Here is a 27,147-nt window from a genome sequence, read left to right as displayed (position 1 = left end):
CCATCGAGCAGTTGTTTTGTTTTCCTGTTTGTATTTTTGTAGCTAAGTTTTGTACCTCTTTGAGAGTGCCCTTAGTTTTTTTTTTTTTTGTATTTAGTATTCCAAATAAACAACCATGTACTCACAGTCACGTCTGGCTCGTCCCGTATTGTCCTTGCATCGAAGAAGCAGTCCAGGCTTGACAGTCCTTTACAATTATATTAGCTTTTTACAAAAATCTACAACTCTTCTTGCATGTCAGCAGACTGGGTTAAATCCTGCTGAAATCCTATGTATTGAATGAATAGAGAATCCTTTTAAATCAGGGAAAAAAATCGTTTTTGAATCGAGAATCGTATTGAATAAAAAAAAAAATCGATTTTGAATCGAATCATGACCCAAGAATCGATATTGAATCGAATCGTGGGACACCCAAAGATTGGCAGCCCTAGTTGGCAAGTATGCCATTACAAAGATCAAGTAAATGTGGTCTGAATGTCCTGTGTTATTAAACTGCTTCTTTGCAGTGGACATTTCTTTTTTGGTCTCTTCCTTTTGTCCGTTACATACTTCGTAGGTGGAGGTTGTTCTAGAGCATCGGTCCGTAACGCATTTGCTACCGGGCCGCACAGAGACAATAAATGATATATAACCGACCGCATTTTCTCCAACTTAACGTTCTCCACCCCCACCAGACGCACCAATAAGCTAGTTCATAGATGTATTATAAAACTCCTAATAAAGTTCATCATCATCTTCCGCTTATCCGAGGTCGGGTCGCGGGGGCAACAGCCTAAGCAGGGAAACCCAGACTTCCCTCTCCCCAGCCACTTCGTCTAGCTCTTCCCGGGGGATCCCGAGGCGTTCCCAGGCCAGCCGGGAGACATAGTCTTCCCAACGTGTCCTGGGTCTTCCCCGTGGCCTCCTACCGGTTGGACGTGCCCTAAACACCTCCCTAGGGAGGCGTTCGGGTGGCATCCTGACCAGATGCCCGAACCACCTCATCTGGCTCCTCTCGATGTGGAGGAGCAGCGGCTTTACTTTGAGTTCCTCCCGGATGGCAGAGCTTCTCACCCTATCTCTAAGGGAGAGCCCCGCCACACGGCAGAGGAAACTCATTTCGGCCGCTTGTACCCGTGATCTTATCCTTTCGGTCATGACCCAAAGCTCATGACCATAGGTGAGGATGGGAACGTAGATCGACCGGTAAATTGAGAGCTTTGCCTTCCGGCTCAGCTCCTTCTTCACCACAACGGATCGGTACAACGTCCGCATTACTGAAGACGCCGCACCGATCCGCCTGTCGATCTCACGATCCACTCTTCCCCCACTCGTGAACAAGACTCCTAGGTACTTGAACTCCTCCACTTGGGGCAGGGTCTCCTCCCCAACCCGGAAATGGCACTCCACCCTTTTCCGGGCGAGAACCATGGACTCGGACTTGGAGGTGCTGATTCTCATTCCGGTCGCTTCACACTCGGCTGCGAACCGATCCAGTGAGAGCTGAAGATCCCGGTCAGATGAAGCCATCAGGACCACATCATCTGCAAAAAGCAGAGACCTAATCCTGCGGTTACCAAACCGGAACCCCTCAACGCCTTGACTGCGCCTAGAAATTCTGTCCATAAAAGTTATGAACAGAATGGGTGACAAAGGACAGCCTTGGCGGAGTCCAACCCTCACTGGAAATGTGTTCGACTTACTGCCTAATAAAGTTGTCATTTGCTATATTTGTTACATGAGACAATGCACATTAATAACCATATAAAATGTAAAAGTGCCAAATCGTAGCCAAAAACTAGGTTCCATCTAGCTAGGTTGATGACCTAAGATCAAAAGCTAGGTTCCATCCAGCTAGGTTGATGACCTAAGATCAGGGCAGATCAAAGACAAAGTTAAAGTGCATAAGGCCGATGGAAGAGTGCTAAATTGCTGCATGTGCTGAAGCAAAAAATACAGTAAATAAGTTCAAGTACTGGTATTATTGCACATTGTCCTATTACACAAGTAGTTAGCAATAACAAATGTATTTACGCATGAACATTTGGATCAAAAAGCTAATATTAGTGTTTCTATGTATGAAATATATGCACAATATATGCACAGTAGTCTCAGGCGGGAGACTACGGTCCATCCAGACCCACACCTCCCGTCACCTGAACAGTTTTTTCCCCTTGGCCATCAGACACATGAACAATAACATGATCTGATAGCTCAGTTACAGCTCATGTTTTTCTATTCTGCGTTATATGTTTTATGTTGCACAATTGCACCAAGTAACAATCCTAGTTTGTGAACCCCTTCTCAAACAATGGCAGTAAAAACTCTTCTGTTTCTGATAATATGAATACATAACTTTTAGAATGGAACTACAAATCCACATAAATCTATTGGAACTATTGTCAATTATTTCTAGCTTTCTTATACAAACCCCGTTTCCATATTATTTGGGAAATTGTGTTAGATGTAAATATAAATGGAATACAATGATTTGCTAATTATTTTCAACCCATATTCAGTTGAATATGCTACAAAGACAATATTTTTGATGTTCAAACTGATAAAACTTTTTTTTTTTTTGCAAATAATCATTAACTTTAGAATTTGATGCCAGAAACACGTGACAAATAAGTTGGGAAAGGTGGCAATAAATACTGCTAAAGTTGAGGAATGCTCATCAAACACTTATTTGGAACATCCCACAGGTGTGCAGGCTAATTGGGAACAGGTGGGTGCCATGATTGGGTATAAAAACAGCTTCCCCAAAAATGCTCAGTCTTTCACAAGAAAGGATGGGGCGAGGTACACCCCTTTGTCCACAACTGCGTGAGCAAATAGTCAAACAGTTTAAGAACAACGTTTCTCAAAGTGTAATTGCAAGAAATTTAGGGATTTCAACAACTACGGTCCATAATATCATCAAAAGGTTCAGAGAATCTGGAGAAATCACTCCACGTAAGCGGCATGGCCGGAAACCAACATTGAATGACCGTGACCTTCGATCCCTCAGACGACACTGTATCAAAAACCGACATCAATCTCCAAATGATATCACCACATGGGCTCAGGAACACTTCAGAAAACCGCTGTTACTAAATACAGTTTGCCGCTACATCTGTAAGTACACGTTAAAGCTCTACTATGCAAAGCGAAAGCCATTTATCAACAACATCCAGAAACGCCGCCGGCTTCTCTGGGCCAAAGATCATCTAAGATGGACTGATGCAAAGTGGAAAAGTGTTCTGTGGTCTGACGAGTCCACATTTCAAATTGTTTTTGGAAATATTCGACATCGTGTCATCCGGACCATCCAGACTGTTATCGACGCAAAATTAAAAAGCCAGCATCTGTGATGGTATGGGGGTGCATTAGTGCCCAAGGCATGGGTCACTTACACATCTGTGAAGGCACCATTAATGCTGAAAGGTACATACAGGTTTTGGAACCACATATGCTGCCATTTAAGCTGCGTCTTTTTCATGGACGCCCCTGCTTATCTCAGCAAGACAATGCCAAGCTACATTCAACACGTGTTACAACAGTGTGGCTTCATAAAAAAAGAGTGCGGGTACTTTCCTGACCCGCCTGCAGTCCAGACCTGTCTCCCATCAAAAATGTGTGGTGCATTATGAAGCGTAAAATACGACAGCGGAGACCCCAAACTGTTGAAAAACTGAAGCTCTACATAAAACAAGAATGGGAAAAATTCCACTTTCAAAGCTTCAACAGTTAGTTTCCTCAGTTCCCAAACGTTTATTGAGTGTTATTAAAAGAAAAGGTGATGTAACACAGTGGTGAACATGCCCTTTCCCAACTACTTTGGCACGTGTTGCAGCCATGAAATTCAAAGTTGATTATTATTTGCAAAAAAAAATTTGGTCTATGAGCTTAACATCAATATGTTGTCTTTGTAGTGCATTCAATTGAATATTGGTTAAAAATGATTTGCAAATCATTGTATTCCGTTTATATTTACATTTAACACAATTTCCCAACTCATATGGAAACAGGGTTTGTACATCCATGCTCTTGTCCTTGAATGTGATGAATCACCTATTACCCATCACATACTAAAGCCTAAACAAAGCTTACTTCTGGCAAAAATGATTAAAAAAACAAAAGTCTAATTAAATGTTATGGTGAGTTATTTCATGTATTCATTTTTCATGCACTTATTTGCTATATTTATCTGCCAAACGTGAAAATAATGCCTACATTAAACCGGTCCCTGGTGCGAAAAAAGGTTGGGTTGCCCTGTTCTAGAGGACATTCAGCCCACATCTACAGGATTCTTACAATAGTGTTTGCCTCAAATCACTGCCCCCTACTGGTATGTAGAAGCACCCAAAGTTGTTTAATGAGTAAGAACACAAATCTCAACAAACTTAACTTCAAGCAATGAAGGCTCACCATCTTCCAGTCTGTTCTTATGAAAATAACTCTTTCAGAACTTTATACCTGCTACTCGCCCCTTAGATGTTCCACTGCTTTATTTCCAACAAGCTTTTTTTTCTCTCCCATCCCTGACAGCAAAAATAGCAGTGTGCCATTAAGCCAGCTGAAGTCCCAATTCAAACTAGTTTTGTGACACACTTTTTAATAGAGGATTCAACGTTCCGGCGGATGAAATAATGCTTTCAAGCACAACATTCTATTCACTGATTATATGCTTCAGCAGTGCTAAGCCTTCTGTTTGCTACAGTTATTTCTTATGACAAAATCATTCCTGGGAATTCAATAAAATCATTTCCCATTGCCATATATCACCTCTGCACTAGTGTTGTCCCCATAACAATATTTTGGTACAGGTACTAAAATTATTTAGATACTTTTCTAAATAAAGGGCACCACAAAAAAATGCATTATTGGCTTTATTCTAGCAAAAAATCTTACAGTACATTAAACATATGTTTCTTATTGCAAGTTTGTCCATAACCAAAACAGTGAACATAAAAGACCACTTGTCTTTTAGTACTGAGTAAACAAAGTACATTATTTTGTCAAAATATTAAGGACAAGCGGTACAAAATGAATTATTAATCTACTTCTTCATTTACTGTTAATATCTGCTTACTTTCTCATTTAACATGTTTTATTTATTACACTTCTGTTAAAATGTAATCATCACTTATTCTTCTGTTGTTGGATACTTTACATTAGTTTTGGATGATACCACAAATTTGGGTATCAATCCGATACCAAGTAGTTACAGGATCATACATTGGTCATATTCAAAGTCCTCGTGTGTCCAGGGATGTATTTATGGATGGATAGATAGATAGATAGATAGATAGATAGATACAGTGGGGCAAAAAAGTATTTAGTCAGCCACCGATTGTGCAAGTTCTCCCACTTAAAATGATGACAGAGGTCTGTAATTTTCATCATAGGTACACTTCAACTATGAGAGACAGAATGTGAAAAAAAAATCCAGGAATTCACAATTTTAAAGAATTTATTTGTAAATTATGGTGGAAAATAAGTATTTGGTCAACCATTCAAAGTTCTTACTGATGTAAAGAGGTTTTGGCTCAAAATCTCACGATACATGGCCCCATTCATTCTTTCCTTAACACGGATCAATCGTCCTGTCCCCTTAGCAGAAACACAGCCCCAAAGCATGATGTTTCCACCCCCATGCTTCACAGTAGGTATGGTGTTCTTGGGATGCAACTCAGTATTCTTCTTCCTCCAAACACGACGAGTTTAGTTTGTACCAAAAAGTTCTATTTTGGTTTCATCTGACCACATGACATTCTCCCAATCCTCTGCTGTATCATCCATGTATCCATTTTGGTATAAACTCAACTCGTCGTGTTTGGAGGAAGAAGAATACTGAGTTGCATCCCAAGAACACCATACCTACTGTGAAGCATGGAGGTGGAAACATCATGCTTTGGGACTATTTTTCTGCAAAGGGGACAGGACGATTGATCCGTGTTAAGGAAAGAATGAATGGGGCCATGTATCGTGAGATTTTGAGCCAAAACCTCCTTCCATCAGTGAGAGCTTTGAATGGTTGAGCAAATACTTATTTTCCACCATAATTTACTAATAAATTCCTACAATATGAATTCCTGGATTTTTTTTTTCCACATTCTGTCTCTCACAGTTGAAGTGTACCTATGATGAAAATTACAGACCTCTGTCATCATTTTAAGTGGGAGAACTTGCACAATCGGTGGCTGACTAAATACTTTTTTTGCCCCACAGTAGATGGATAAATAGTACTTTATTGATACCTTCAGTAGACTTCCCCCAGGAAAATTAAAAGTTATAAAAGTTATTACAAATTATAAACATAATATACATTTTTAAAAAACGAAATATGTTGTGATGCCAAAAAATATCGACGTAATCATAGTAGCATCGACTATATACGCACCTGTACTTGGTATCATTACAGTGGATGTTAGGTGTAGATCCACCAACGGCATTTCTTTACATTTTGACGCCAATGAGGTGAAACTTACTTTATTTGTCGCCATGGAGGCGAGGATTAGTGATTTAGAAGTAGCTAAAACATTGCCGACCGGGGCTGGACGTTAGCCGCTAGCTTGCTAGTCATGTCTTAAAGCAGTGGTCACCAACCTTTTCGTAGCTGCGGACCGGCCAACGCTTGATAATTTGTCCGGTGGGGGGGATTGTTTTTTAAATTTATTAATTTTTTTCTTTGTCATGAAAAAGGGAGGTTTTTGTCTTTAAAAGAGGTATTTTTTGGGTGGTTGGTGCACTGACTGTAAGTGTATCTTGTGTTTTTTTTATGTTGATTTAATACAAATAAATAAAAATTAAATACCCAAAAAAATTTAATAAATAAAAATTTATAAAAAATTCTTCCGCGGCCCGACAGTTGGGGACCACTGTCCTAAAGCACCTCTTCCTGAGGGCGTTTCAGTGTTATAACGTCACCTTTATTCTTAATTTTTAAGCCAAAATGCGTCTGTTCTCCCTTTTCCGTCTTCACACTGTCTGCTTGTAAGTACTCAGTGATTGTGTGCTGCCGAACATGCTGGTCTGCTCGTGAAACCAGCAATGCAACGTGACGAAGATGGGGGGGGCACGGGTGGCGGACCGGTACTAATATGATTAATTAGTATCGCGATACTATACCAATACTTGTATACCGTACAACCCTACTCTGCACTGAAGGTAAGGAAACTTCAAAATGTGGAAGGCTGACTGTTAATCAGAGGTGGGTAGTAACGCGCTACATTTACTTCGTTACATTTACTTGAGTAACTTTTGGGATAAATTGTACTTCTATAAGTAGTTTTTATGCAACATACTTTTACTTTTACTTGAGTATATTTATAGAGAAGAAACGCTACTTTTACTCCTTTCCATTTATCTACATTCAGCTCGCTACTCGCTACTTTTTTTTATCGATCTATTAATGTTTGTTTTGGTTAATGACAGAGCTTCAAAGTAGAATCCACGCATGCCTGCCTTTCACCAATCACATGCAGTCACTGGTGACATTGGACCAATCAAACAGAGCCAGGCGGTCACATGACCCGACTTAAACAAGAAAAAAAACTTATTGGGGTGTTAGTGGTCAATTGTACGGAATATGTACTGTACTGTGCAATCTACTAATACAAGTTTCAATCAATCAATCAAAAGTGTAAAGGAAAAAAGACACTTTTTATTTCAACCGTACTTCCCGTCATAAGCCTAAAGACTGATCGCACAGTTCCAGTCTTCACAATAAAAGTGCCGCTCCATCGCGCCTGCGCTAACAAAATAAGAGTCTCCGAAAGCCAGCGCAAACAAGCTAGCAAGCTACAGAGTTTGCCGCCAATGTATTTCTTGTAAAGTGTATAAAAACGAATAAGGAAGCTGGACAAATAAGATGCCAAAAACCAAAGACTTTCATGTGGTATTAGACAGAAAAGAGGAACTTTTTTTTCTCCTCCATTTGAAAACGTGAACGTCTGATTCCAATCAATGCAAGTCATCAGAATCAGGTAATACACCAACTTATATTCTTGTCTTCATGAAAGACAGGAATCTATATGTTAAACATGCATGTATGTTCATTAAAACACCTTTAACATGTGAACAAAAACGGCAAAATAAATAAATATAAATATATACTGTATATATAAATGTATGTATGTATGTTTATATGTGTGTGTGTGTATGTATATGTATATATATATGTATATATATATATACATATATACATATATATGTGTGTGTATAAATGATTTGTGTGTGTATGTATGATATGTGTGTGTATAAATGATATGTGTGTGTATGTATATATATATATGAGGTAGATCACCTCGACTTGGTCATTTACTAAGTAATTGATAAACGTTGAAAAACTTATTGGGGTGTTACCATTTAGTGGTCAATTGTACGGAATATGTACTGTACTGTGCAATCTACTAATACAAGTTTTAATCAATCAATCAATCAATCAAATCAACGAATGCCTACTGAGGCTATGGTGCTGTTAAGTTATTGTGGCTCAATGTGCCATTTTTTAAATTTTATTTTAATGTACTATTATCTAATATATATTATTTTTTTAGTTGCTTAAGAGATATTCCTGGCTCTGAATTTGCTCATTGCTATTTTTATGTTTTTGTGCATTACTTGTTGCCGTAATCAGGTTACTCATCAGTTACTCAGTACTTGAGTCGTTTTTTCACAACATACTTTTTAATTTTAGTAAATATTTGGGTGACTACTCCTTACTTTTACTTGAGTAATACATCTCTAAAGTAACTGTACTCTTACTTGAGTACAATTTCTGGCTACTCTACCCACCTCTGCTGTTAATCATGTTATATTTGACACCCATCCATTTTCTACCGCTTATTCCCTTTCGGGGTCGCGGGGGGCGCTGGCGCCTATCTCAGCTACAATCGGGCGGAAGGCAGGGTACACCCTGGACAAGTCGCCACCTCATCGCAGGGCCAACACAGATAGACAGACAACATTCACACACTAGGGCCAATTTAGTGTTGCCAATCAACCTATCCCCAGGTGCATGTCTTTGGAAGTGGGAGGAAGCCGGAGTACCCGGAGGGAACCCACGCATTCACGGGGAGAACATGCAAACTCCACACAGAAAGATCCCGAGCCTGGATTTGAACCCAGGACTGCAGGACCTTCGTATTGTGAGGCAGACGCACTAACCCCTCTGCCACCGTGAAGCCCTATATTTGACACATAGACAGTAAAAAATGTTTGCAAGTGCAAACATCCGCTCTTGTGTGTAAATAAAAGTACATAAAACGCACGCCGTCATAGTTTTTCATTTCCCCAGCAAGAGCGAGCAAACAAAGTCCCGTCACATCTATCTCAAAGTAGTCGGCGTGAGGAAGCAAAACTTTCTCTCAAGAGACCACGATGCCAGAAAAATATCAAACCCACGGCAAACGCATAAATGAAACTGTTTTGGGGCAATTTTGGCTGCGATCGGGGCGGCTAAGTGACGGCGTACAAGGGGAACTCTGACTGCAAGTATGGGGAGACTTCGTCTAAGCAGCTTTCCTATGTTTGGGGGGTAGAGGACTAATCCCCTGTCAGGGATGGGAAGATGCTCTCTTGGCAGTGCGGGCCGTGGGAGTCTCTTCCTCCCCCTCCCTCCATACACTCTGCTGACACTCACCCGCGGGCTGCCATCTTCCTAATGCCGTATCTGTTTCAACAAGCGGAAATAAAGTTAAACTGTCTCAGGGCGGCCTTTTGCCTCACTTTGAGAAAGCCGCTGAGTGACAAGTGTAATTATCTGCACTTGTTTGGAATGCAAGGTGAATAACTCAGCCAAAGTGAGAGGGAGACATTTTGGGGTATTACATATGGTTTGAATACAACAACCCAACAGTATGTCATAATTTGACCTTAAAGGAACAGTTTGAAAAGGATTTGAATGGTGTGTTCACTTGTCAAAAGAATATGAGTCTTCTTTTCAGCGGGGCTCTTATTCACCTTCCGATACAGTGATATCACCAAGGTGTGCGGAACTAAATAATGGTTTTAATTCTCCTAAACCTATAGGGTGCCAAATGTTAAAGTTGAGCGACATTTTTATAACAGATTTATTTCTCAGATTTAACTCACTTTTCTTAGATTTAGCTTATTTTCATCACATTTAAGTTTAAATGAAATGTTGACTGTTAATATTATATTTAAATGTTAAATCTAAACCTAAATCAATCAATCAATGCTTATTTATATAGACCTAAATCACACGTGTCTCAAAGGGCTGCACAAACCACAACGACTTCCTCGGTAGAGCCCACATAAGGGCAAGGAAAAACTCACACCCAATGGAACGTCAGTCATCATTGTCACTGTCACCATGAGAAACCTTGGAGAGGACCGCACATGTGGTCACATTTAGGTTTAAATGAAATGTTGACTCTTAATATTATATTTAAATATTAAATCTAAACCTAAATCAATCAATCAATGTTTATTTATATAGCCCTACATCACAAGTGTCTCAAAGGGCTGCACAAACCACAACGACATCCGCGGTAGAGCCCACATAAGGGCAAGGAAAAACTCACACCCAATGGGATGTCGGTGACAGTGACAATGATGACTATGAGAAACCTTGGAGAGGACCGCATATGCTTATTTATATAGCCCTAAATCACTAGTGTCTCAAAGGGCTGCACAAACCACAACAACATCCTCGGTAGAGCCCACATAAGGGCAAGGAAAAACTCACACCCAATGGGACGTCGGGGACAGTGACAATGATGACTATGAGAAACCTTGGAGAGGACCGCATATGTGGTCACAATTAAGTTTAAATGAAATATTGACTCTTAATATTATATTTAAATGTTAAATCTAAACCTAAATCAATCAATCAATGTTTATTTATATAGCCCTAAATCACAAGTGTCTCAAAGGGCTGCACAAACCACAACACATCCGCGGTAGAGCCCACATAAGGGCAAGAAAAAACTCACACCCCTGAGAAACCTTGGAGAGGACCGCAGATGTGGTCACAATTAAATTTAAATGAAATATTGACTCTTAATACTATATTTAAATGTTAAATCTAAACCTAAATCAATCAATCAATGTTTATTTATATAGCCCTACATTAAAAGTGTCTAAAAGGGCTGCACAAACCACGACGACATCCTCGGTAGAGCCCACATAAAGGCAAGGAAAAACTCACACCCAATGGGACGTCGGTGACAGTGACAATGATGACTATGAGAAACCTTGGAGAGGACCGCATGTGTGGTCACATTTAAGTTTAAATGAAATGTTGACTCTTAATATTATATTTAAATATTAAATCTAAACCTAAATCAATCAATCAATGTTTATTTATATAGCCCTACATCAGAAGTGTCTCAAAGGGCTGCACAAACCACGACAACATCCGCGGTAGAGCCCACGTAAGGAAAAGGAAAAACTCACACCCAATGGGACGTCGGTGACAGTGACAATGATGACTATGAGAAACCTTGGAGAGGACCGCACATATTTATTTATATAGCCCTACATCACAAGTGTCTCAAAGGGCTGCACAAACCACAACAACTTCCTCGGTAGAGCCCACATAAGGGCAAGGAAAAACTCACACCCATGAGAAACCTTGGAGAGGACCGCATGTGGTCACATTTAAGTTTAAATGAAATATTGACTCTTAATATTATATTTAAATGTTAAATCTAAACCTAAATCAATCAATCAATGTTTATTTATATAGCCCTACATTAAAAGTGTCTAAAAGGGCTGCACAAACCACGACAACATCCTCCTTAGAGCCCACATAAAGGCAAGGAAAAACTCACACCCAATGGGACGTCGGTGACAGTGACAATGATGACTATGAGAAACCTTGGAGAGGACCGCATATGTTTATTTATATAGCCCTAAATCACAAGTGTCTCAAAGGGCTGCACAAGCCACAACGACATCCTCGGTAGAGCCCACATAAGGGCAAGGAAAAACTCACACCCAACGAGACGTCGGTGAAAGTGACAATGATGTCTATGAGAAACCTTGGAGAGGACCGCATATGTGGGCAACGATTTTTACCCAATCAACAATATTCAGGGGGTGCCATAATGGCACTGCCTCTAGCGCCCTCTACATCTGTCCAAACAGCGTGCAAGCCCATTTGTATTTTGCATCTAGCTATTTACAACGCACGTGTGTTATTGCAAGGCATACTTGATCAACAGCTACACGGGTCACACTGAAGGTGGCCGTAAAAAAAACTTTTTAACACTGTACAAATATGCGACACACTCTAAACCCACACCAAACAAGAATGACAAACACTTTTCGGGAGAACATCCGCACCGTAACACAACAGAACAAATACCCGGAATCCCATGCAGCCCTAACTCTTCCGGGCTACAATATACACCCCCACTACCACCAATTTACGATTTAGGTTTAGATTTAACATTTAGCACTTACATTTAGCTTTAGCTTTACGATTTAGGTTTAGATTTAACATTTAGCACTTACATTTAGATTTAGATTTACGATTTAGGTTTAGATTGAACATTTAGCACTTACATTTAGATTTAGCTTCACGATTTAGGTTTAGATTGAACATTTAGCACTTACATTTAGATTTAGCTTTACGATTTAGGTTTAGATTGAACATTTAGCACTTAAATTTAGATTTAGGTTTAGATTGAACATTTAGCACTTACATTTAGATTTAGATTTACGATTTAGGTTTAGATTGAACATTTAGCACTTACATTTAGATTTAGCTTTACGATTTTGGTTTAGATTTAACATTTAGCACTTACATTTAGATTTAGCTTTACGATTTAGGTTTAGATTTAACATTTAGCACTTACATTTAGATTTAGCTTTACGATTTAGGTTTCGATTGAACATTTAGCACTTACATTTAGATTTAGCTTTACGATTTAGGTTTAGAGATAACATTTAGCACTTACATTTAGATTTAGCTTTACCATTTAGGTTTAGATTTAACATGTAGCACTTACATTTAGATTTAGCTTTACGATTTAGGTTTAGATTTAACATTTAGCACTTACATTTAAATTTAGCTTTACGATTTAGGTTTAGATTGAACATTTAGCACTTACATTTAGATTTAGCTTTACCATTTAGGTTTAGATTGAACATTTTGCACTTACATTTAGATTTAGATTTACGATTTAGGTTTAGATTGAACATTAAGCACTTACATTTAGATTTAGCTTTACCATTTAGGTTTAGATTTAACATTTAGCACTTACATTTAGATTTAGCTTTACGATTTAGGTTTAGATTGAACATTTAGCACTTACATTTAAATTTAGCTTTACGATTTAGGTTTAGATTTAACATTTAGCACTTACATTTAGATTTAGCTTTACCATTTAGGTTTAGATTGAACATTTTGCACTTACATTTAGATTTAGATTTACGATTTAGGTTTAGATTGAACATTTAGCACTTACATTTAGATTTAGCTTTACCATTTAGGTTTAGATTTAACATTTAGCACTTACATTTAGATTTAGCTTTACGATTTAGGTTTAGATTGAACATTTAGCACTTACATTTAGATTTAGATTTACGATTTAGGTTTAGATTGAACATTTAGCACTTACATTTAGATTTAGCTTTACCATTTAGGTTTAGATTTAACATTTAGCACTTACATTTAGATTTAGCTTTACGATTTAGGTTTAGATTTAACATTTAGCACTTACATTTAGATTTAGCTTTACGATTTAGGTTTCGATTGAACATTTAGCACTTACATTTAGATTTAGCTTTACGATTTAGGTTTAGAGATAACATTTAGCACTTACATTTAGATTTAGCTTTACCATTTAGGTTTAGATTTAACATTTAGCACTTACATTTAGATTTAGCTTTACGATTTAGGTTTAGATTTAACATTTAGCACTTACATTTAGATTTAGCTTTACGATTTAGGTTTCGATTGAACATTTAGCACTTACATTTAGATTTAGCTTTACGATTTAGGTTTAGAGATAACATTTAGCACTTACATTTAGATTTAGCTTTACCATTTAGGTTTAGATTTAACATGTAGCACTTACATTTAGATTTAGCTTTACGATTTAGGTTTAGATTTAACATTTAGCACTTACATTTAAATTTAGCTTTACGATTTAGGTTTAGATTTAACATTTAGCACTTACATTTAGATTTAGCTTTACCATTTAGGTTTAGATTGAACATTTTGCACTTACATTTAGATTTAGATTTACGATTTAGGTTTAGATTGAACATTTAGCACTTACATTTAAATTTAGCTTTACGATTTAGGTTTAGATTGAACATTTAGCACTTACATTTAGATTTAGATTTACGATTTAGGTTTAGATTGAACATTTAGCACTTACATTTAGATTTAGCTTTACGATTTAGGTTTAGATTTAACATTTAGCACTTACATTTAGATTTAGCTTTACGATTTAGGTTTAGATTGAACATTTAGCACTTGCATTTAGATTTAGCTTTACGATTTAGGTTTAGATTGAACATTTAGCACTTACATTTAGATTTAGCTTTACGATTTAGGTTTAGATTGAATATTTAGCACTTACATTTAGATTTAGCTTTACCATTTAGGTTTAGATTGAACATTTAGCACTTACATTTAGATTTAGCTTTACGATTTAGGTTTAGATTGAACATTTAGCACTTACATTTAGATTTAGCTTTACGATTTAGGTTTAGATTTAACATTTAGCACTTACATTTAAATTTAGCTTTACGATTTAGGTTTAGATTTAACATTTAGCACTTACATTTAGATTTAGATTTACGATTTGGGTTTGGATTTAACATTTTGATATACATTTTTAGAGTCAAATGTGATGAAAATGTGCTCTTTTTTTTTAACCTATTCTGTGTTTTATGTTGCACCATTGCACCAAATTCCTAGTCTATGAACCCGTTCTCAAACAATGGCAATTAAAACTATTCTGATTCTTTTCAAAATATGTAAAAAAAAACATAAAATTAAAATAAAAAAGTCCATTGCTCATTTTTTTTTTATTTTATTTTTTTTATTCTCCATTGTTTTCATTTTGTTATAATAGCTGTAGCACTGTATTGGATCAGGCTTTTGCTCGTTTTTTTTTGGTTATTTTAAATAAAAATATATCAAAAACAAATCAAAATTCTGATTCGGATTCTGAAAAGTGAGTTAAATCGGAGAAATATATCTATGACTGAACTTTTCGCATTCGGCACCCCATTTAAGCTCGGCTCAGCTCCCACATCCCAACAAGAATGTGATTGGCCTGAGTGGCAGGACAGGACACATTCAAAAATGTGTTTGTTTTTAACCGATTAAGTATCATTACAAATTGGAATTGCGATTCATTTGAAATCAATTTAATTTGACACCCATTCTATTTTTTTTTTTAATAACATGATGTGTTTTATGCAACAGCAAAGGAAGCCCAATAAATATTTCCGATATTACCATCATAAACAACTCAAATCTACTTCTAATGTATATATACTTGTTCTTCGGGTGGGTCCCATATCAAACTTAAGAAGGTCAGTGACTTCACTATAAAAGTGGGTGACATTGTTATCACCAGGAAGGATGAGATCACCTACCTAGGTTCCATTCTAGAGGCTAATCTTTCCTGTGATAAAATGGCAACCAAGGTGATCAAAAAGGTCAACCAAAGAACGAGATTCCTCTACAGAATCTCCTCTCTGGTCAACAAAAGCACTTTGAGGACTCTCATTCAACCCTTCTTCGATTACGCTTGGACCTCCTGGTACCCCAGCACCTCCAAAACCCTCAAATCTAGACTCCAAACATCCCAGAATAAGCTAGTCCGGTTACTTTTAAACCTCCACCCCAGATCACACCTCAATCCAACCCACTTCTCCAAAGTGGGCTGGCTCAGGGTGGAGGACAGAGTAAAACAACTTGCACTGAGCCTAGTCTATAAAATCCGCTACACCTCCTTGATACCGAAGTACATCTCAAACTACTTCCTTAACGTAAATGACCACCATAACCACAACACCAGGGGGAGCTCCACAAACCACGTTAAACCCAGATTCCGATCTAACAAAGGTCTTAACACATTCTCTTTCTATGCCACATCAATGTCCGCTTAAAAGGGGTGGGGGGGTCGCACTAATATACAACGAAAACTTTAACCTTAGTCCTAACATAAATAATAAATATAAATCGTTTGAGGTGCTTACTATGAGGTCTGTCACACCGCTGCCTCTACACCTGGCTGTTATCTACCGCCCTCCAGGGCCCTATTCGGACTTTATCAATGAATTCTCAGAGTTCGTTGCTGATCTAGTGACACACGCCGATAATATAATCATAATGGGGGACTTTAATATCCATATTGTGTTGGATCCATTGTGGATTGAACTTTCACAGTATCATGTTAGACCCGCTCGACATCCATTGCTTTCCTCCTCTCTAAGGTTCTCATAGTCATCATTGTCACCGACGTCCCACTGGGTCATTATTGTCACCGATGTCCCACTGGGTGTGAGTTTTCCTTGCCCTTATGTGGGCCTACCGAGGATGTCGTGGTGGTTTGTGCAGCCCTTTGAGACACTAGTGATTTAGGGCTATATAAATAAACATTGATTGATTGATTGATATGAATACCCCATCGGACCCACCGTGCGTAGCACTCCAGACTGTAATTGATAGCTGTGGTCTCACACAAATAATAAATGAACCCACGCATCGCAACGGTAATACGATAGACCTAGTGCTTGTCAGGGGTATCACCGTTTCCAAAGTTACGATACTCCCGTATACTAAAGTATTGTCCGATCATTACCTTATAAAATTCGAAGTTCAGACGCATGTTCGTCAAACTAATAATAATAATAATAACTACTATAGCAGCCGCAACATTAATACAGCCACAACGACAACTCTTGCTGACCTACTGCCCTCGGTATCGGCACCATTCCCAAAGTATGTGGGCTCTATTGATAACCTCACTAACAACTTTAACGACACCCAGCGCGAAACCATTGATAACATAGCACCGCTAAAGTTAAAAAAGGCTCCAAAAAAGCGCACCCCGTGGTTTACAGAAGAAACTAGAGCTCAGAAATTATTATGTAGAAAGCTGGAACGCAAATGGCGCACGACTAAACTTGAGGTGCACCATCAAGCATGGAGTGATGGTTTAATAACTTATAAACGCATGCTTACCTTAGCTAAAGCTAAATATTACTCAAATCTCATCCACCGTAATAAAAACGATCCTAAATTTTTGTTTAGTACGCTAGCATCGCTAACCCAACAAGGGACTCCTTCCAGTAGCTCAACCCACTCAGCTGATGACTTAATGCAATTCTTTAGTAAGAAAATTGAAGTAATTAGAAAGGAGATTAAAGACCATGCGTCCCAACTACAACGGGGTTCTATTAACACTGATACGATGGTATATACGGCGGATACTGCCCTCCAAAATAGTTTCTCTCGTTTTGAGGAAATAACATTAGAGGAATTGTTACAACGTGTAAATGGAATAAAACAGACAACATGTTTACTTGACCCTCTTCCTGGGAAACTGATCAAGGAGCTCTTTGTATTATTAGGTCCATCAGTGCTAAATATTATAAACTTATCACTTTCCTCGGGCACTGTTCCCCTAGCATTCAAAAAAGCGGTTATTCATCCTCTTCTTAAAAGACCTAACCTCGATCCTGACCTCATGGTAAACTACCGACCGGTGTCTCACCTTCCCTTTATTTCAAAAATCCTTGAAAAAATTGTTGCGGAGCAGTTAAATGAACACTTAGCGTCTAACAATCTATGTGAAACCTTTCAATCCGGTTTCAGGGCAAATCACTCCACGGAGACAGGTCCATCAGTGCTAAATATTATAAACTTATCACTTTCCTCGGGCACTGTTCCCTACCGAGGATGTCGTGGTGGTTTTTGCAGCCCTTTGAGACACTAGTGATTTAGGGCTATATAAGTAAACATTGATTGATTGATTGAATGTGGAATGCACTCCCAACAGGTAAAAAAGTAAGTGCATCTCTATATTCCTTCAAAACCGCTCTAAAACAACACCTCCAGGCAACTTCAACACTTTACTAATACCCTCCTCCATTCACATCCCATCTCCCCGGATTATAAACAACTCAAATGTACTTCTTATGCTATCTGAACTCACTATGTTCTCTGCTGGCTGTACATATCCTACTAAATAAGACCTACACTGTTTCAATGTCCACATTTCTCTGTTGATGCAATTGTTGATGACTGAAGTACTGATATCAACCAAAGCTCCTCATGGATTGTAAATAATGTAAATAATTCAATGCACATTCTATGATGATTAACTTGTGTGATGACTGTGTTATGCTGATAGTATATATTTGTACCATGAATTGATTAACGTGGACCCCGACTTAAACAAGTTGAAAAACGTATTCGGGTGTTACCATTTAGTGGTCAATTGTACGGAATATGTACTGAACTGTGCAATCTACTAATAAAAGTATCAATCAATCAATCAATCAAAGACCAATCAATTATGCTCTAATTGTGCATCCAAATACTATATTGTGCTTTGAAGTTATCCGATCTTTCTATAACCGTGCATTTCTTGACATATAGACCCAGCTCATGATTTCTGGAGATAGAATTTAGTCGTGATAAATAGAGGACTGACCTGCGGTATGATGGACATCCTCTGGCGAAGAGTATGCAGGCCAACATCAGACGTCTGGAAACCATCAATCACTATCCTGCCCTCGGGTTCAGCCAGGCGGAACAAGGCCGATATCAGAGAGCTCTTACCAGCGCCGGTTCGTCCCACAATGCCCACCTACAGGGGGACAAATGGAGAACTAAGTCATACGCTACAATAAATCCTGCGGAAAAAAGACAAATTGCTGCCATGCTGCCTTTTTGACTATTCATCACTTGGCTTTTTGTGGAAGTGTCATGTCTCTGAGGGGCCATGTCATCGGACAACTGGTGTGAAAGAACAGCAAAGGAATGAGACTGACTGGAAAGAGTTCATATTTTAACTTCCGACAGTTATGCGTTAGTTTTGAATTCGTATGTCGTCTCATAAACTTATGTTTCAGCTGGGCTTCCACCGAACTACAAATGCTCACAGAACACCAACGTCTTATAAACTTATGTCTTAGCTGGGCTTCCACCGAACTACAAATATTCACAGAACACCAAAACCAGTCCAATAATTATAACTACAAAATTCTGAAAATGATGCCAGTAACACTTCACGGTATGCATTTTAACAATTTAGTGTCTGATCAGATCAGAAAATTATTGGTATACATTGTAAAATATATGCTTCAATGTGTATTAAAGTACTTTTAAAGGGGGCCTACAGGTATGATGTTTTTCATATTTTCTTATTCATAAATGTTACAATTATCACGTCTGGCATCATGTTTTGTTTAAGTTATGTCCTGTTTGGTTTTTGGACTCTTTTTATCCATCCATTTTCTACCGCTTATTCCCTTTTGGGGCCTATCTCAGCTACAATCGGGCGGAAGGCGGGGTACACCCTGGACAAGTCGCCACCTCATCGCAGGGCCAACACAGATAGACAGACAACATTCACACTCACATTCACACACTAGGGCCAATTTTAGTGTTGCCAATCAACCTATCCCCAGGTGCATGTCTTTGGAAGTGGGAGGAAGCCGGAGTACCCGGAGGGAACCCACGCATTCACGGGGAGAACATGCAAACTCCTCACAGAAAGACCTTCGTATTGTGAGGCAGACGCACTAACCCCTCTGCCACCGTGAAGCCCGGACTCTTTTTAGTTCCTGCTTTTTTACTCCCTTGTCTTGTTTCCATGGTTACCCATTAGTTTCACCTGTCATGTCACGCACCTGATTTGTTTTGACTCACGCACCTGTTCAATCACCACAGTATTATTTAAGCCAGTGGTCCCATACCCTACTGGTAACGGGCCGCAGAACTATTTTTTTTATTATTATTATTATTTTTTTTAATCAAATCAACATAAAAAAAACACAAGATACACTTATAATTAGTGCACCAACCCAAAAAACCTCCCTTTTTCATGACAAAAAAATAAATAAAATAAAATTTAAGAAAAATAAATAAATAAAAACTAATAATAAATGTTCTACTGGGCCGCACAGAAATATACAAACGACTGCAATTTATCAGACTTAACTTTCACAAGTCCCTCTACACATCAATAAGCTTGTTTATAGATAAAACAATAAAACTCCTCATAGTTAGTCGTCATTCATTATATTTGTTAGAACTAGAGATGATATTATCGGCCGACAAATTCTTTGAAATGTAATATCGGAAGTTATCGTTATCGGTTTCAAAAAACTTTCACCTGTCCCTCTACACACCAATAAGCTTGTTTATAGATAAATAATAAAACTCCTCATAGTAAGTCGTCATTCATTATATTTGTTAGAACTAGAGATGATATTATCGGCCGACAAGTGCTTTGAAATATAATATCGGAAGTTATCGGTATCGGTTTCAAAAAATAAAAATTATGACTTTTTAAAACGCCGCTGTGTGTGGGAGAAGTATAGAGCGCCAATAAACCTTAAAGGCACTGCCTTTGCGTGCAGGCCCAGTCCCAAAATATCTACAGCTTTTCACACACACAAGTGAATGCAAAGCATACTTAGTCAACAGCCATACAGGTCACACTGAGGGTGGCCGTATAAACAGGCGCCACACCGTGAACCCACAACAAAAAAGAATGACAAACACATTTTGGGAGAACATCCACACCGTAACACAACATAAACACAACAGAACAAATACCCAGAACCCCTTTCAGCACTAACTCTTCCGGGATGCTACAATATACACCCCACTCTACCCCCTAACCCCAAACCTCAACTCTGCCCCCCTCCCCAACCCTCCCCACCTCAACCTCCTCATGCTCTCTCAGGGAGAGCATGTCCCAAATTTCAAGCTGCTGTTTTGAGGCATGTTAAAAAAATAATGCACTTTGTAACTTCAATAATAAATCTGGCAGTGCCATGTTGGCATTTTTTTTCCATAATTTGAGTTGATTTATTTTGGAAAACCTTCTTACATTATTTAATGCATCACAACAAAATTGGGCATAATAATGTGTTGATTCCACGACTGTACAGTATGTATCGGTATCGGTTGATATCGGTAACGGTAATTGGACAATATTGGAATATCGGATATCGGCAAAAAAGACATTATAGAACTTTGAGACATGATACAATGCACAAATAATGAATTCATAAAATATAAATGACAATGCACAATAATGAATTTATAACATATAAATATGATATATTGTAGCCTTTGGCAGGTTGAGGGCATATAGTATCATCAACTTGTTGGGGATCTTGCAAAAAATAAGACCAGGGCTTCCACTAATTCAGTGTTAGAGTGAATAGAAATTTGAATGCACTTATTTTTGTATTAGTTATGTGCCGGTCCATGAAAATAATGCCTACATTAAACTGGTCTGTGGTGAAAGAAAGGTTGGTGACCCGTGTTATAAGAGAGAGAGAGAGAGAGAATTATATTTATATAGCGCTTTTCTCTAGTGACTCAAAGCGCTTTACATAGTGAAACCCAATATCTGTTACATTTAAACCAGGGTTGGGGGCACCGGGAGCAGGTGGGTAAAGGGTCTTGCTCAAGGACACAACGGCAGTGACTAGGATAGCGGAAGCGGGAATCGGACCTGCAACCCCTCAAGTTGCTGGTACGGCCACTCAACCAACAGAGCTATACCGCCCCATAAACAATACCATCCATCCATTTTCTGGTGCCGGAGCCTATATGAGCTGCACAAAACCATCAAATTATAAGGTGCATGTTTTTGGGTGTGAGCTTGTACGCAGTTTTGGAAGCTTTTCTTACCACTGTGCCATTTGTGATGTCACAAATTGACGGACGTACTTATGTGGGCTTCCCCCTTGGCCAGCCTTCTAACTCTCTGCTGAGCCGAGACTTCCGAGACAAATAAAAACTTGAGTTTATTTGCCTATGACATTTTACACAGGACTGTTTTGTCAACATGAGCCAGTATGGAATTGGTTTGGCCGGCTGAACAAAAAAAAGACGGCGCAATCTCGACATTACTATTAAACACAAGAGAGAAGGGAGAATAAAGTACTATTTTCAAAATAACACCAACAAATGACATTTCGTGAGATGTGGCATTATGTGCCACACAAGCTGTACTGATACCATTGATGAGTGGATATGTACTGTTTGTAAAGTCTAGTTTCGAATTTCTCAGGACAGAAAATAGCCGTGATGTTCATCCTCAAGACACAGTGGGGCAAAAAAGTATTTAGTCAGCCACCGATTGTGCAAGTTCTGCCACTTAAAATGATGACAGAGGTCTGTAATTTTCATCATAGGTACACTTCAACTGTGAGGGACAGAATGTGAAAAAAAAAAATCCAGGAATTCACATTTGTAGGAATTTTAAATAATTTATTTGTAAATTATGGTGGAAAATAAGTATTTGGTCAACCATTCAAAGCTCTCACTGATGGAAGGAGGTTTTGGCTCAAAATCTCACGATACATGGCCCCATTCATTTTTTCCTTAACACGGATCAATCGTCCTGTCCCCTTAGCAGAAAAACAGCCCCAAAGCATGATGTTTCCACCCCCATGCTTCACAGTAGGTATGGTGTTCTTGGGATGCAATTCAGTATTCTTCTTCCTCCAAACACGACGAGTTGAGTTTATACCAAAAAGTTCTATTTTGGTTTCATCTGACCACATGACATTCTCCCAATCCTCTGCTGTATCATCCATGTATCCATTTTGGTACAAACTCAACTCGTCGTGTTTGGAGGAAGAAGAATACTGAGTTGCATCCCACGAACACCATACCTACTGTAAAGCATGGGGGTGGAAACATGATGCTTTGGGGCTGTTTTTTCTGCTAAGTGGACAGGACGATTGATCCGTGTTAAGGAAAGAATGAATGGGGCCATGTATCAGGAGATTTTGAACCAAAACCCCCTTCCATCAGTGAGAGCTTTGAATGGTTGACCAAATACTTATTTTCCACCATACTTTACAAATTCTTTAAAATTCCTACAATGTGAATTCCTGGATTCTTTTTCACATTCTGTCTCTCACAGTTGAAGTGTACCTATGATGAAAATTACAGACCTCTGTCATCATTTTAAGTGGGAGAACTTGCACAATCGGCGGCTGACTAAATACTTTTTTGCCCCACAGTCAATAACTCAATACTTTGTAATATAACCTTTGTTGGCAATAACAGAGGTCAAACGATTACTATAGGTTTTTACCAGGTTTGGACACACAGTAGCTGGTATTTTGGCCCATTCTTCTATGCAGATCTTCTCGACGGCCTTGATTTTTTGGGGCTGTCGCCGAGCAACACAGACTTTCAACTCCCTCCACAGATTTTCTATGGAGTTGAGTTCTGGAGACTGGCTAGGCCACTCCAGGACTTTCAAATGCTTCTTACTGTTCTTAAGAGTTATGATCTTCTAGGGCAGGGGTCGGGAACCTTTTTGGCTGAGAGAGTCATACAAGCCAAATATTTTAAAAAGTATTTCCGTGAGAGCCGTATAATATATTTTTTTTAACACTGAATACAACTAAATGCATGCATTTTTAAGTAAGACCAACATTTCTAGAGTAGAATAGGTCTCTTATTCTTTGTAATAACATTGTTATTCTGAAGCTAACTGTGGAGGGGGCGTGGCCTGCCGGCCTGCAGTGAACTGGGGTGTGCCAGGACCGGCCTCTGAAGAAGCGACAGGTGTGTAGACGGCCCACCTGGGCCTTGTTATCTAATCACCTGTCGCTCTGTTATAAACAGCAGCCAGGAGGAGAGACGGGGTTGGGGCTGGAGCCAGAGCGCGAGCGAGAACGAAATAGAAAAATACAATTGCTGGAAAGCAACTGAGAGACTTATTGAAAAATAAAATATTGTAACCCTGAAACAGGCTCTCATGTCGGTGCTTGGTGGTCTGAAGAACCCCCAGGAGGGCAAGCCCCACACTAAACAATAAATAAATAACTTCTTACCATTAACGCAACTTCTTGAACAGGTGCGGTAGAAAACTGACGGATGGATTAAAAATGCATGAGAATGTTTTATATTTTCAACCCGCCTTCCGCCCGATTGTAGCTGAGATAGGCGCCAGCGCCCCCCGCGACCCCAAAAGGGAATAAGCGGTAGAAAATGGATGGATGGATTATTATTAACACTGTGATTACAAGTGGATTTATTCATTACTTGTCGTGTTAAGCAATGCCAGCTCAGATTTATCCGAGAGCCAGATGCAGTCATCAAAAGAGCCACATCTGGCTCCCGAGCCATAGGTTCCCTACCCCTGATTTAGAGTATAATAAGTCTTTTATTATTTTTAATAACATTGTTATTCTGAAACTAACCAACAATAAATAAAATCATTCTTACCGTTATTGCGACTTCTTGAACAGGTGCGGTAGAAACCGGATGGATGGATTAAAATGCATGAGAATGTTTTATATTTTGAACGTGATTACCAGTGGAATTATTCATTACTTATCGTGTTAAGCAATGTCAGCTCAGATTTATCCGAGAGCCAGATGCAGTCATCAAAAGAGCCACATCTGGCTCCCGAGCCAAAGGTTCCCTACCCCTGGTCTAGGGGTTGAATCATTTTGTCAATGAGATATTAAGAGAAATGACACTGTTTGGTATGTTACAAAATATAATGTTGTAATTCAAGTTGCATTTGTCTATTTGACACATCTTTATTTGATATGACTATAAACAAAATAAGGCTCTGGATGCTGTGGGGCTGTCTTGGTTGACAAGACTTTGCAGCATCGCGTGGACATCGGGGGCGGTACTTCTGGATTGGCAGACCGGGGTGGTGGTTCCTCTCTTTAAGAAGGGGGACCGGAGGGTGTGTTCCAACTATCGTGGGATCACACTCCTCAGCCTTCCCGGTAAGGTTTATTCAGGTGTACTGGAGAGGAGGCTACGTCGGATAGTCGAACCTCGGATTCAGGAGGAACAGTGTGGTTTTCGTCCTGGTCGTGGAACTGTGGACCAGCTCTATACTCTTGGCAGGGTTCTTGAGGGTGCATGGGAGTTTGCCCAACCAGTCTACATGTGCTTTGTGGACTTGGAGAAGGCATTCGACCGTGTAACTCGGGAAGTCCTGTGGGGAGTGCTCAGAGAGTATGGGGTATCGGACTGTCTGATTGTGGCGGTCCACTCCCTGTACAATCAGTGCCAGAGCTTGGTCCGCATTGCCGGCAGTAAGTCGGACACATTTCCAGGGAGGGTTGGACTCCGCCAAGGCTGTCCTTTGTCACCGATTCTGTTCATAACTTTTATGGACAGAATTTCTAGGCGCAGTCAAGGCGTTGAGGGGTTCCGGTTTGGTGGCCACGGGATTAGGTCTCTGCTTTTTGCAGATGATGTGGTCCTGATGGCTTCATCTGACTGGGATCTTCAGCTCTCGCTGGATTGGTTCGCAGCAGAGTGTGAAGCGACCTGGATGAGAATCAGCACCTCCAAGTCCGAGTCCATGGTTCTCGCCCGGAAAAGGGTTGAGGAGGAGACCCTGCCCCAAGTGGAGGAGTTTAAGTACCTAGGAGTCTTGTTCACGAGGGAGGGAAGAGTGGATCGTGAGATCGACAGGCGGATCGGTGCGGCGTCTTCAGTAATGCGGACGTTGTACCGATCCGTTGTGGTGAAGAAGGAGCTGAGCCGGAAGGCAAAGCTCTCAATTTACCGGTCGATCTACGTTCCCATCCTCACCTATGGTCATGAGTTCTGGGTCATGACCGAAAGGATAAGATCACGGGTACAAGCGGCCGAAATGAGTTTCCTCCGCCGTGTGGCGGGGCTCTCCCTTAGAGATAGGGTGAGAAGCTCTGCCATCCGGGAGGAACTCAAAGTAAAGCCACTGCTCCTTCACATCGAGAGGAGCCAGATGAGGTGGTTCGGGCATCTGGTCAGGATGCCACCCGAACGCCTCCCTAGGGAGGTGTTTAGGGCACGTCCAATCGGTAGGAGGCCACGGGGAAGACCCAGGACACGTTGGGAAGACTATGTCTCCCGGCAGGCCTGGGAACGCCTCGGGATCCCCCGGGAAGAGCTAGACGAAGTGGCTGGGGAGAGGGAAGTCTGGGTTTCCCTGCTTAGGCTGCTGCCCCCGCGACCCGACCTCGGATAAGCGGAAGATGATGGATGGATGGATAAACAAAATACGGAATAAATGTCCAACTTGCTAAAACACCAAAATTGTGTGGGCGTTGAATCATTTTGATCACAACTGTATCATGTGTAACCATGTGGTGTTAAAAAAAGAGTACAGGACATACAAGGAAGGAGTTTGTCTCGACGCATTACTTGGAAATCCCCTTGCGGTGGTGTTGTGGTGGAGCATGTGTTTTCCAACAATGCAAAGACGGTAACTCTTTCATTGACATTGTGGGTAACCATTGACCAAATAATCCCGTTCGGTGCAAAAAACGGGTCCGCTCGCGTCACATTTGAGCAAAGGCGAGTTGTGCGCCTCGGCAGATCAGCTTATAAACAGTTTGTGACTTGGCTGTGATGCCATGGCTTGTCAATATAACCTTGCTAACTAACCCTCCATGACGTACGCCACAGCTCACCCCATCCTGCCAGCCTGAAGCTCCGCACTTATCAACCTATTCATTGTGAAATCAGCCCGCCCTGGCCAAGCATAGCCATGCAAAAACACACCCCCTTGCATTAAACACAATCCCAATCGTCCTCCACCATCTCCATCTGCTTCCCTCCATGTGCCTTCCCCGCTCTCTCGTAGTGAATAAACAGTTGTCATTGTCAGGTAGCTCAAAATGCAAATTGAGACCGGATGGATCCACTTGAACGGTCTTAATTACAAGATATGTATTCCATGAATCACAAATGGTATAGTGCTGGAGAATCAGCGGCACAATATGCTGTCCTTTAATAATTGATCGGGGAAGAATGCCGCGTAACAATGCTGCATATCAACCGAAGTCATGGCCCGTGCACACTAGTGGGCCCCGGATGAGGAAAATCACAGGGAATACGATTTTTTTATGAGGAACCTAAAGACCCACTGAAACCCACTACTACCCACCACGCAGTCTGATAGTTTATAAATCAATGATGAAATATTGACATTGCAACACATGCCAATACGACTTTTT

At 39.8% G+C, this 27,147-nt stretch overlaps 1 protein-coding gene and 1 long non-coding RNA gene across 4 annotated transcripts in view; one reads left to right on the top strand and one right to left on the bottom strand.

The window, feature by feature from the left end:
• The window catches only part of LOC133537914 (uncharacterized), a 275,398-nt gene extending 256,108 nt beyond the window's left edge, over window positions 1-19,290 (top strand). Inside the window, exon 5 of the long non-coding RNA XR_009802890.1 lies at window positions 18,566-19,290. This is a non-coding gene — a long non-coding RNA (uncharacterized LOC133537914). The remainder of the gene's footprint in view (window positions 1-18,565) is intronic.
• The window catches only part of LOC133537908 (ATP-binding cassette sub-family C member 4-like), a 222,480-nt gene that overhangs the window by 43,035 nt on the left and 152,298 nt on the right, over window positions 1-27,147 (bottom strand). For all 3 annotated transcript variants that reach the window (XM_061879058.1, XM_061879057.1, XM_061879056.1), the window contains one exon: window positions 18,621-18,776. In XM_061879058.1, coding sequence (XP_061735042.1) covers window positions 18,621-18,776 — 156 coding nt within the window. The remainder of the gene's footprint in view (window positions 1-18,620; window positions 18,777-27,147) is intronic.

Source organism: Nerophis ophidion, linkage group LG19 (assembly GCF_033978795.1).
Source record: "Nerophis ophidion isolate RoL-2023_Sa linkage group LG19, RoL_Noph_v1.0, whole genome shotgun sequence".
NCBI lineage: Eukaryota > Metazoa > Chordata > Actinopteri > Syngnathiformes > Syngnathidae > Nerophis > Nerophis ophidion.
This window is presented reverse-complemented; position numbering and strand designations above follow the sequence as displayed.